Genomic DNA, 12,616 nt, shown 5'->3' on the forward strand with positions numbered 1-12,616 from the left:
TTCACTGAGGACTGGAGAAAATTTACGGAATATATGAAAAGTATATGTGATGATCAGACAACGTTTGTAGGGTTACAGGAAGCTCTGTGAAGATTTAAAAGTAGAATTATTGTATAAATGAAAAAGAGATGGGATATGTTATTAATGTAATGCAATATTAAATAGGGAATGCATAAGAAGTGATCAAAACGGAGGATTCTCAGAGGAGCTGAGGGAAGTCCAAAAAGTTTGTATTGGTGAAAAAGTGGGTGTCTTTTTTTACAATTTTGTTTTGTTGAAATTAATAAAAAATATATTTAAAAAAAGAAAGAAAGTTGTCTTCCCCCATGAACAGACAATGTGAGAAGGAAGGAGGTCTGGCACCAGAGTGAGGCATCCACAGGCAGGTGCTGGGGTCCCAGTGCCTTGGTGGGGCCCAAAGTTACACAAACACTTATACTGAGTCTCCTGTATTAGGCAGTTAAGTCTGGGATCTAATAAGGCACTGTTTTAATTCCCACAATGACAGCGTTGCTCCAGGGCCACCCTGCAAACTTCTGGGAGCCACTTGCCAGCGATGGTCATGGCTGATGTGACATTGGGCTAGTTTTGTACAGTGGGCTAGTTTTGTACAGTAGGCACATCTTGGACACCAATGGTGCATTCAATTAGTGGAGTGAGCTACATGCAGCAGTAAGTACAAATAAGATGTTCCAAAGTTGAAATAATGGGGTTGGGTATCAGAAGCACGTTCATGGAGAGCATCATCTGTGGCCTTGGACTGACTAGGAAGGAGTGCAGCAGGAAGACTGGACCACTCTTGTAATAAATTCATCTAAGAAGAGCACATTAAATTGATCTAGATTTCCATCCCCTCCACCACAGTAAAAGAAAATCAGCACGCGGGTAGTCCATTACGTTTTCCTCTCTCTGTTCGACTGAATTCTTCATCTGCTTACGGCTGCTTCAGCAAGGTTTTCTCTCGTTGGCTGTTAAGCAAATGTATGGATGGAGACGACCAGAACAGCAGACATCAGCACAGTCACCCACACTCCTTGTAAACCTGAAGAGGAAGAATATTCTCATATTCAAAGTTTGCAGGTGAAAATTATTTCAGATATTTGTTTCATAGAATCCTAGAACTGTAGAGTTGGAAGGGATCCAAAAGGCCATCTAGTTTAAATTCCCCTTTCCCTCATAAGATACATGACCTGATGGACCAATGAGTCTTATATAAAACACAATTTGGGTCTGGTACCAAATTTGCTCATGTTTCATTCGTAAGACACAGAAGGCAAAACATATCTATTGCATTTGAGAAATGCTACAAAATGTGTCCAAGTTATCATTATGCATGCCTACCCTTACCTGGGATTTTTTAAAGCCAGAACAATGCATCCAGATAATAATTTCAAGTTTGCTTTTTTTATTTATTTAGTGGGAACCCACCCGCCCTTCAGGTAACCAAAAAAAAGAGCTTACCTTGAGGTGCAGCAGCCCCAGCAAGATGTTCAAAACCTGTACCAGGTGGCAGAAAAGGGTATTTTATTTTATTTTTTATTAGATTTATATACCGCCCTTCATCGTAAGTTGTAAGGGCAGTTCACAGGATAAAAACAAGTAAATAAATAAAACAAAACAGTTAGTAAGGATCACTGTACATTTTGTACAAACACCCATTTTATGGAGCCATTTGTTTCTGTCCATAAGACAGACCCGAATGCTGTTCACTTCCTTTTGTTTGCCTGGTGAAATTATTCCTGTCTGTTATCATCTTTTCCATTGTTCCTGCCACTCTGGGTTATTAACTAGACCTTTCTGGTTTTTACCACTAAAAGTAATAGAAAGAAAGCAGTGCAGCAATGCATGCTGCATACTAAAAATTCTGTTTTCTGAAGCCGCAGGAGGGACCTATTTGACAGCAGGGTAAGCGAGGCTCCTGGGCTCATCAGTGTGGTGCATTGGGTGGAGTGCTGGACTGTAAACTGGCAGATAGAGATTCTTTTTCTGCTTAGCTGTGAATGGGGATGTTGGAGAATTCCTTGAAAAATGGAAAATGGAATGGAAATTGCCACAATTCACGTGTTTGCCGAGGTCAGGGACAGAAATCATGCCAGCAAAAATGAGTGGTATCGGTGCCTTTCTTTCTTTTGTTTGGCTGTGAACATTACATAAGTAATTGCCTTTAGAAATTGCACATCATTTGATAAAGCATACAGAATTTTCTTTCAAAGGCTGGCGGACCAGAATTTGGGGGTTAGCTGTAGCAGAAAAGTTAATGGAGGAGAGACACCAACATTTCGAAAAGTTCATTTGATGGTACATAGTACCTTCTCCTAAATTGTGTGATTCAACAACAAGGTCAGATTCTTCCGCCTCCCCTCTAAAAAATCTATATGGTTGGATATTATTCCCATGCATGAGGCTTACAAAGCGCTGTTAAGTTTTATTGTGAATGTGTAAAATTATCGTCAATGTTGTTCCCATTATAATGCTGGAGTTTATGGACAGACACCCAGTTTAAGTTCTGTTTTGGTTAGCGTACTATGTTTGTTTTATATTTTGTTTGTATATTTTACAAAATTTTAATACATTTATGGGGAAAATGATTACATTGTTTTCTGCATTGTTCCACTGAAATGTGTCAGTGTTAATGACATAATTATGTTTGTTGCAGTCACAGCAGATGGCAAGTTGAGTAATGTAGGTAGGTTTCAGTGGGAGCTGGACTGGAGCAGCTGCAAAATTTCCAGTGTGATACTGGCCGTTGTCTCTCTTTCGTTCTCTTAACCTAACCAACCTCACAGGGTTGTTGTGAGAATAAAGAGAGAGAATCTTGAATGCTGCCCTGAACTTATTGGAGGACAGGCGTCATGAAAAATGACAACTATAACAGGACCAGTGAAGTGCTGCTATTCAGCATTCCAGCTTATCTATTATATTCCCTCACTCTCATTTCTTTCATCATTCACTCAGCATTCCACATCCATTGAGCATCCTTAGTCCCACTGGGCTGTTTGTGGGTTACTCCCTCCATTTAAGATTGCTTTCCTTCTCTTTTAGGGAGGGGTAGACTAGTTAAAGCTATGGTTTTCCCAGTAGTGATGTATGGAAGTGAGAGCTGGACCATAAAGAAGGCTGATCGCCGAAGAATTGATGCTTTTGAGTTATGGTGCTGGAGGAGACTCTTGAGAGTCCCATGGACTGCAAGAAGATCAAACCTATCCATTCTGAAGGAAATCAGCCCCGAGTGCTCACTGGAAGGACAGATCCTGAAGCTGAGGCTCCAATACTTTGGCCACCTTATGAGAAGAGAAGACTCCCTGGAAAAGACCCTGATGCTGGGAAAAATTGAGGGCCCAAGGAGAAGGGGACAACAGAGGACGAGATGGTTGGACAGTGTTCTCAAAGCTACCAGCATGAGTTTGACCAAACTGCAGGAGGCAGTGGAAGACAGGAGTGCCTGGCATGCTCTGGTCCATGGGGTCACAAAGAGTCGGACACGACTAAACAACAACAACAGACACCAGCCCATAGGCATGTGTAATGAGAGTGCCCGGTATACTCAAGCAAACCCAGTGTTTAAAAAACTGGGGATCAATGGAAGCAGACAGAAAGAAATGCAGGCAGAAGAAAAAGGCTGGAATGGATTGGCAGAAGTATAGCTCAGGCAGAAGCTGCCGATCCACTCCAGACTTTTTCTTCTGCCTGCACCTGCTCTGGCTCTGCCTCCATCTGAGTTCTGCTCACCACCTTTTGTGCAGCAAGATCTGTGAAGGTGAGAGGCTGCTTCTGTGGCATCAAAAGCAAGGAGAAGGAGGAGGAACTATCCTGCCCTTGGTCCTCCAGATCTGCCCTGCCTCTGGTCAGCTTGGCATGGGTCTATTTCTCTGCAGGAAAAATCTTCTGTTTGGTTGTTTTGGTTAGCTTTTTGTCATCCCGCCCCCTTCTTCCTTCATTGAAACAAACAAATGCATTTAAAAAAATCCTTGGGTGCACCCCCTAATGAAATGAACCTAGCATTCCTATGCATGAACCTAGCATTCTCCCTGGGCAGGGACTTTCCTTGTAAGGAGAAACATCCAGTGATTCACCTACAAGCTGAAATCTCCAGCCTAGATACAGGTTCAGCACTTTTGCCCTTGTTATTGTATTTGAAACACACACACACACGTGTCTTTACCTTGGCGGGCAATGGGACCCACATCCAACAAATAGCCCTTTGCGACAGCAGCAGCAGCCTGGCGACTTTCAATTCCTGCGCAGCGCTACAGGAGAGAAATGTGATTTGGTTTCTCAGGAAGGGATGAAATGGATCATCCATTAGTATCAGAGTACATCTGAACCCACTAAGCTACAATTTAAACTGATGAGCATCAGGCTCACCGGTCTGCATGGTCCAGCACTAGGGTCGCAGAGGCGAACTTCACAGTGGAGATAAACGAGGTTATGATTCCCAACGAACTTGAACACTTGGAGGGAAAACCGTCCTTGAGCCGAGACTCCATTTTCTGGGACTGTTATACTGGCATCCCGTCTGTTTGGGCAGCTGTAAAACCAGCAAGAACTTTACATCAGACGAGCCCCACCAGCACATCTAGAACAGGGGTGGGGAACCTCAGGCCGGGAGGCAGCATGTAGCCTATCAGGCCTCTCCTTCTGCCCCTCAGAACTCTTCCTAGCCACACCCCCTCCTTCACTTGCCACACCTCCTTACCGGCCCTGCTTCACATCCTCCTTGAGTGTTTTTCCTGGCTGGACTGTGTCCCTGAACTCCAATCATGACTCTTGATAATGCCCAGGTGGAGGATAGAGAGGGATGAGGTGCATGTGTGTAAACACTAGCTCAATGCACAAAGGTAAAATTTGCATCTGTTGCTCCACCCACTTTTGTCCCACCCAGGGGGCCCCAGAAGGCTGCCCAGAAGGGAATGTGTCCAGCATCTGTTTCCAAAATGGCTCACCAGATGTTTCCAATAACCCCATAACACAGAGACAGCAGAAATTCTGTTAGATGCAGAGGGGAAAATTAGACACAGTGGGCATATCCCGTTGCCTCTTTCGCCAGTATCTTCCTAGTCTTGCTTCTTAAAATTAATTTCCGTGTATCACTTTTCTTCCATTGAATTTGCAAGAGCATTCTGGAGCTTCCTAGACAGGCACTAACCAGCCACATATTTTCAGCTAGGTTGCAGCCTGCCCTTGTATCCCTGATCCCAATCCGGATGCTTCTTCCACTCTAGACTTGATTTCACACACCCCAGAACCCGATCCTGAAACCATGAATCCCTTGATCAAATCCAAACACACCCCTTACTGTACCTGTTTTGAATGATGAAATATTTCAGATGGTCAGCGGCATCGTCCGTGGGCGTTGCAAAGCAATTGTCCATCAGCAAGACGAAGTGGCTCACATCCCCACTGGTGACCATGACACCAACATAGAGCCAGGTCTGAGTTGGCAACACGGCCATTGCTCCCTCATAGGGCGAGGTGTAGTTTTGGTCTCTGTAGAGAGCCATCTTAATTATAAACTGACCTGCTCCTTCAATGCTGATGTTGGTTGAACTGGAAGGTGAAAAAAAGGAAGTAAGAGTGTATTCAGATGTGGGGATTATGAGCATAAGAAGATGCTGTTGGCCCATCTAGTCCAACATCCTGTTCTCACAGTGGCCAGCCAGATGTCTGAGGGAAACCCACACAGGGTTGCAGCACTATGCTTCCAGTAGCTAGTATTCAGAAGCATTGCTACCTCCCACTGTGGAGAACCAGAAGAGGTATGAAGAGGATGGAGCAGAGACAGACAAGGCAAATAAGTATCGGGTTGCTGGGGAAGGACTCAGGGGAGGAGGAGACTTAAAGAGCTGTGGGAAAGCAGCAACCTTCAGTCCTCGCAACTGCCTCATTGGGGCAAGACCTACTGGGAAGTGATGCTGTGCTCACTAGGTCTGAACTGCTCTGTTTCTTTCAATAAGAGTTAGCTTCATAGACGCCTTGTGAGTATTCAATGGTCTAAACCACTGAGCCTCTTGGGCTTGCCGTTCAGAAGGTTGGCGGTTCAAATCCACACAACAGGGTGAGCTCCCATTGATCTGACCCAGCTCCTGCCAACCTAGCAGTTCGAAAGCACGCCACTGCAAGTAGATAAATAGGTACCGCTGCGGTGGGAAGGTAAACAGACTTTCCATGCGCTCTGGTTTCCATTATGGTGTTCCGTTGCACGAGAAGCGGTTTAGTCATGTTGGCCACATGACCCAGAAAACTGTGGACAAACACCAGCTCCCTCAGCCTGAAAGCGAGATGAGCACCGCAACCCCATAGTCACCTTTGACTAGACTTAACCACCCAGGGGGCCTTTACCTTTTACCTTTTTTTACCCAACTCCCGCCTTGACAGTGATGCCCTTGCAGAACATAGCAGGGAAGAGGATGGAAACAAAACTACAATTAGTTCACTCTGTCTGTGATTGCCTCAGGCTCTGCCTGCTCTCTGGGCTCTCTGCGTTCTGCTCTGCCAGTCTTGACGGGAATCAGCCACCACTGAACTAGCTTACATTTCAAAGGTAAAATTGCTCTGTCAAAGTTTGCCACTGGCCCTTGCCTGCCACTGGCATGTGGCCCCTGGAAGGTTGCCCAGAAGTGAATGTGGACCTTGAGCTGTGGAAGGTTTCACACCCTCTGCTTTACAGGATCTGCTCCCTCACATTATTCCCCAGTGGTTGGAACCCTAAATAGAAATGAAAGTATCATTAGGCAAGATGAACAGCTTTCCTCTTAATAAGTAATGCCGTACCTGACAATGGGCTGGATGGCCGTTCTAAGGCTGGTTTCCATATCCAACGGGTAGGAGCACTGGAAATTAATTTTGATTTCGTTCTCTCTAATGACAGTCCCATCAGCCAGATAGAGTGTGTTGCTATATGTAGCATGGGTTTCATTTTTCTGAAAGGGGAAATAAAAAGAATTAAAGCAGCTCATCTCCTAACTTCAGCACAGTTACATGTGTCCCTAACTAATTATTCCCAAGTGCACATTTCTAATGTGGAAGAGAGAGGGAAGCTGCTTTCGAGGAAATGGAAACTGCTCTCCTAGCCCCCTTACTCCCCAGTTTCATAGATGCTCCCTCTTTGTCTCCTGTGGCTGCTTTGGCACCATTGCTTTTAGAAGTAACTCCCTCCTGACCACAAGAGTCTTGTGTCTTGGCTCCCTCCCCAAAACACACTTACTTCATTTTAAGTAAGAAGGAGTTCTTTATTTAAGCAAGTACAGGCTCAGCAGCAGACACAAGACTCAGGAAAGTACAGGGGTTCAGAAGAGCAGGGCAAGGAGTTCAGAACTGGATGGAAGCAACCAAGATGTCCCAACAAGTTGCTATGCACGCCAAGCTTCTAAAGACAAGACACGCCCTGCTCCCTCACCAGACTTGCTTGCCTTGTGGGAATGTTGGGGTTGAATATGGGTAGGTTTTTCTGTTCCCATCTGCTAAGGTGCTTGGTTCTAGGAGACAAGACTGCACCCTCCTGCTTGAGCTCCTGTTCAGTTACTGCTGACTCCTCTTCTACCTCCCCTTGTGCTCAAAGCCCTCCTCAACTTCCACTGAGGCTCCACAAGCAGGTCAAGGGGAAGGGGGAGACCAGTGTCCCTGCTCCTGCTTAGGAAGTGGCTGAAGTCAAGGTGTAAAGGGGAGAGCCCACTTCCTCTGTCCCCACTTTCCCACCATTCAGTCTGGTCCATTTCTTCTTCCTTCTGCAACAGAGCCTGCCAATCTACAGCTGATCCCAGCAGTGCTGTGGGGCTCACAACCTATAGCCAATCAGGGGTCCTGTAACTGGAATGGTGATGCCATGCTATTGTTACAATGTGAATTCACTACATGATTATGTGAAAAAGCCATTGCAGAGTGAGGTCAATGCTCCAGCTTGCCTTCACTCTAAATAGACTTCATGGTGAGACAATGTAGCCAATCATCTTATTTGCAGATATGGGAACCATCTCCAGGAAAGGACCCAGAAAATCCTTCCTGGTGAGGCTTTCCCACTGAATAGAGAACCTACCGTCAATAGTGTTCCACACCGGCCAGCTTGGGTGGGTGTCACCACAGAAACAACTGTTCTATTCCCCTGCTCTACAAAAGCAGCACATCGGTTGTCTCTCAAATGCATGGTTAAATTCTGGAAGCTATTGAGGGTGCACTTTGCCATGGAGACCTTGATTTCATTTGCACCACACTCCAGTTGTGGCTCCAAGTTAGAAGCATCTTAAGAACAAGAATAAATAGTAATTGTAGTGGCATCAGCTGTTAATATTTACATTCTTCTACTGCTAGATTATTTCCCCCGTTTCAAAAGCTCAAAGCAGTTCATATATTGAACCAACAATCTGTTGTAATTATTATTTTACATTCCTAGCTGCAGAAGTGTTTGTGTGTGGAACAAGTAGCATTGCAAATGCAGAGGTTTTTTGTTTTGTTTTTACAGTAAACTGTAAGTGTTGTAATTCTGTGGGGCTCAGAGTTCATTCTAGCTAGCTGATAAACCTCTTGCAGTGTCTCCTGTGAAAACAGTGGTGCTTTGATTGACATCAAGTAATTGTGGGAGTTTGCTGAAGCAGAGTTGCATAAAGAAATAGTCTGATAAGACTGACTGTCAAAAGACTCAAGCAACAGACAGTTTATTACTCCTGGCAAACAAAGCCGTTCTGAGCACAAGCCATCCTGGGGGTCATGAGGTTAACAAAATGAAGGGAGGTCTGATACTTAACTGGAGATTGAGGAGGAAGGAAGAAAAGCCTAAGAAAATAAACAATCTACAGGTAGTTATTTAAGAAGGACTCTGTGAGGGGAGAAAAGGTTGCCTGTCACACCCTACTTGTTCAGGTAGCTTTGTTGCTTTACAATTGCAAATTGCTTTACTCCCAACAATATTATGAAATTTCTGCCTCTGACAATTAATCCGCAATGGCTCGTTTGCACGTGCCATTGGAATGTTCAATTAAACAGGGATGGGAAACCTGCAGCCTCCCAGATGCTGTTAGATTGGACTTCAAATCCCATCATCTCTAGGCAGCATGGCCAATAGTCAGGGAAGATAGGAACTGTAGTCTAACAACATTTGGATAGTAATACGTTTCCCACCCCTGGTTTAAAAGATGGAAAATTTGGATTTGGGGCAGCCACTGTGATGTCCTTCAGATGTTTGGATTACCTCCCCTATCGTCCCTAGCTATTGGCCATGCTGGCTAGGGATGGTGGACATTGTAGTCCACAACATCTAGATGGCATCTGAGATGCTTGCCTGGATACCGTTGCATACCTTTAGTCGCCAGGCAAAAACATTTCTTTATAACCAGGCCTTTGACTGATTGAACATGCAATGGTCTTTTAAATGTGTGTGGGGGGGGGGAGTTATTGATTTGTTTTTCTTTTATTATGCATTTTGTGTTCTCATTTTGTATCTTTATGTTATGAACCACCCTGTGAACTTTGGGTGAAGAGCGGTATACAAATTTAATAAATTCTAAGAATAATAGATAACGTTTGGTACCCCTGATATGTATATAGTGAGGGGGGGGAAAGTATTTGATCCCCTGCTAAATTTGCCCGTTTGCCCTCTGACGAAGAAATGACCAGTGCATAATTTATAATGAGTGAAATAAGTATTTGATCCCCTATCAACCAGCCAGATGTCAGGCTACCTGGTATCTTCACTGTATGTAACGAGCTGAGATGAGAAGCACCTGCTGTAAGGGAGAGGTCTTACCTGTAATCCCAGCTCGTTACAGTACCTGTACAAAAGACACCTGTCAAGAGAAGCAATTAGTGACCCAAAACAGCAAAGGAGTGGCTCAAGAAGAAGCACATTAAGGTCCTGGAGTGGCCTAGCCAGTCTCCAGACCTTAATCCCATCGAAAATCTGTGGAGGGAGCTGAAGGTTCGAGTAGCTGCACATCAGCCTCAAAATCTTACTGACTTGGAGAGGATCTGCAAAGAGGAGTGGGACAAAATACCTCCTGAGATGTGTGCAAACCTGGTGGCCACCTACAAGAAACGTCTGACCTCTGTAATTGCCAACAAGGGTTTTGCCACCAAGTACTAAGTCATCTTTTGGAAAGGGATCAAATACTTATTTCACTCATTATAATGCACATCAATCTGTGACTTAGGTCTTCTGGGTTTCTGGGGGTTTTCCTGTTGTTATTCTGTCTCTCACAGCTACAATATACCTACCATTAAAATTATGGACTGGTCATTTCTTTGCCAGATGGGCAAATTTAGCAGGGGATCAAATACTTCCCCCCCTCACTGTAAATGAGCCCTTGCATGCCAGTGGGCGATGTCACGACTGTCCTAGGGTAGTATCAATCATTCCTCCTTTCTCGCTCCAATGCTCTTCCGTCTTGGTCCTTCTCAGCCATGACACCCTCAATGCACCTACCAGAACTGCAGGCGCAGCCCCATTTCCCATTGATCAGCTTGCACTCTTCTTCTGCATTGCATCCGTGGCATGGGCTCCCTACGTACGCAGGATCTGGAAGATTGCATTGATGAAACACAAAGTGGATCGTGATTCACAGGTAATGCAAATGCAATAAATTAAAAAATAGATCGCTCTTTTCCGAATGCAAAACTTTTCTCCAAAACAATTCCAAACAACATACCTGTGCAATAAGTCAAGGAACAAGCTGGTGTCCCTTGAAACTGGTAGACATAATAACCACCTACGCAAGCTTTAATCTGTACAGGGATAGACCAGTGACAACAGTTACCACTCCAGTCGGCACAGGCGGTACGGGTTACTATTTCATCATTACGGGTCGGGTGCAATCCATTTAGCCACATGGGTGCATCAGTGTTACATCTATTGATTGGCACGCAAGATTCTGGCATGCGCTCTCCTCCACTGCCTACAAATCGATACCACCCTTTTTTATCACTGTCACAGTTATTTCCATCCCCGTAGGAGGTGCTTCGCCAGGGCTGATCTAGAACCGTGTGACTCGAACACGGATCGGAGCAGGAACGGGATCCGTTGAGTCCCACACATTCTTCAGCAAAGCCAGCAGGTTTGCAATGGAAGCCATCTCCACTGTAACCCTCGGGACAGGAGCAGGAATAGTTGCCGTGGGTGTTAATACAGGTTGCTAAGGAATGGCAATGATTTAGAGCGCGGCTGGAACACTCGTCCACGTCGGAGCAAGTGGCCCCGTCTCCAGTGAACCCATCTTGACAGATGCATTGGTGGAGATCTCCATACTCCTCACAAGTGGCATTTGGGTGGCAGTCTGAACACCGTACTGTAGCTAGTGAAATAGAATAAAAACGGGGAAATGGCTTTAGCTTAGCAGTAGAGCACATGCTTTCTGTGCAGAAGGTCCAAGGTTCAATTGCCAGGTTCAATCACAACAGCAAAAAGTATCTCGTTAAAACAGGACATTTGTCTCCTTACCGTTCACCAGCCTCGTCGTCTGTGCAAAGGTGGAACATCTGAGACTGACTAAGAACAAAAGCAGATTAAATGGATGCTTCATACTTAGCCGTAAAAGGAAAAGCGACGATACCCAAGAACACAGGGCGACAGATAGCCAGGCTGAAAGGAAGACAAAAAGATATATATTATTCCCTATAAATTGCGCTTTCTCATTTTCAGAACCTATTAATAAAAGAAAATCTGGCATTACTACGGTAATAAGGGCTCATCTGGGCCAGAGTCAAATATCAAGGCCTGCTCCCTGCTGGTTCATGTAATCCCCCAAAATCAATACAAAAGAGACCCTCTGAACCTCTAGGCCTATGAACAACTTACTTTAATAAGGGGGAAAATATATAAATAAAAAACTCATGGACTCAGCTTTAAAGCACTCAGGAGTCACTGTATTTCAGTTGAACTCCAATTGAAAACTAAAGCTTTAGTTTTAAAGAACAAAATTTTAACCAACCACTCCCCAAACTCTTATAAGCAGTTTGCAGCATTGCAGCACATGGTCAATACAGTAACCATCTTTGCTGATGTGCCTATGATGTCCGGACAGTGTTGTGTCTCTGCACATTTGTTAGTACTGAAATAAATTTTGGAACATGTTGAGTTTCCTTTTGTTATCTTTTGTCAATTTTGTATTGAAATTCCACATAATGAAATTAAGATTTTGACCTTGGCTTTGAACTCAAACTTTGAAATTTGGTGAAACTTGGTTGTCCTGCTGGACAGCCTTATACCTGCTTACCAGGGAGCCAGCCCCTTCAGACTCAATGGGACTTATTTCTATGAAGACAGCACAGTATAAGACTACACCGTTAATATCAGTAGAAGCTTCTTTTGTAATTATAATTGTTCATTTCTTTCAACATTTGTATAAAATAATAAAGCATGCTAGGATCACATTTCCGAGGTACATTTTCATTTTCTAGATAGAATAAAAGCTTTTTGCAGCATTCAAAATAAGTGATAAAGCATGCCAGTAATTCATTAGGCATGTTAGGAAGTTCTTTGATTGGTCAAGTTTAAAATACAACCCCTTGCCAAGTATCAAATCATGTCTTAATTCAACTACTATTGCATGCCAGCTATCAGTTCCAATAAATGTTCAGTATCATTGCAAGTCAATTGTCAAATATTGTCAAACTAGTTACCATTGCATGTCAG

General features: G+C 44.2%; 1 protein-coding gene across 1 annotated transcript; it reads right to left on the reverse strand.

The window, feature by feature from the left end:
• Positions 1 to 890: 890 nt before the first annotated feature.
• UMOD (uromodulin) lies at positions 891 to 11,564 on the reverse strand. The gene is made up of 10 exons (XM_083413238.1): positions 11,423 to 11,564; positions 10,635 to 11,276; positions 10,412 to 10,504; positions 8,033 to 8,235; positions 6,772 to 6,920; positions 5,302 to 5,547; positions 4,366 to 4,528; positions 4,163 to 4,247; positions 1,462 to 1,497; positions 891 to 1,042 (listed from the first exon to the last, which is right to left on the reverse strand). The coding sequence occupies exons 1-10, from the start codon at positions 11,502 to 11,504 to the stop codon at positions 972 to 974; spliced, it is 1,770 nt and encodes a 589-aa protein (XP_083269364.1). The 5' UTR covers positions 11,505 to 11,564; the 3' UTR covers positions 891 to 971.
• Positions 11,565 to 12,616: the final 1,052 nt, after the last annotated feature.

This window comes from Podarcis tiliguerta (genome assembly GCF_965153285.1).
Source record: "Podarcis tiliguerta genome assembly, chromosome: 14".
Taxonomy (NCBI): Eukaryota; Metazoa; Chordata; class Lepidosauria; order Squamata; family Lacertidae; genus Podarcis; species Podarcis tiliguerta.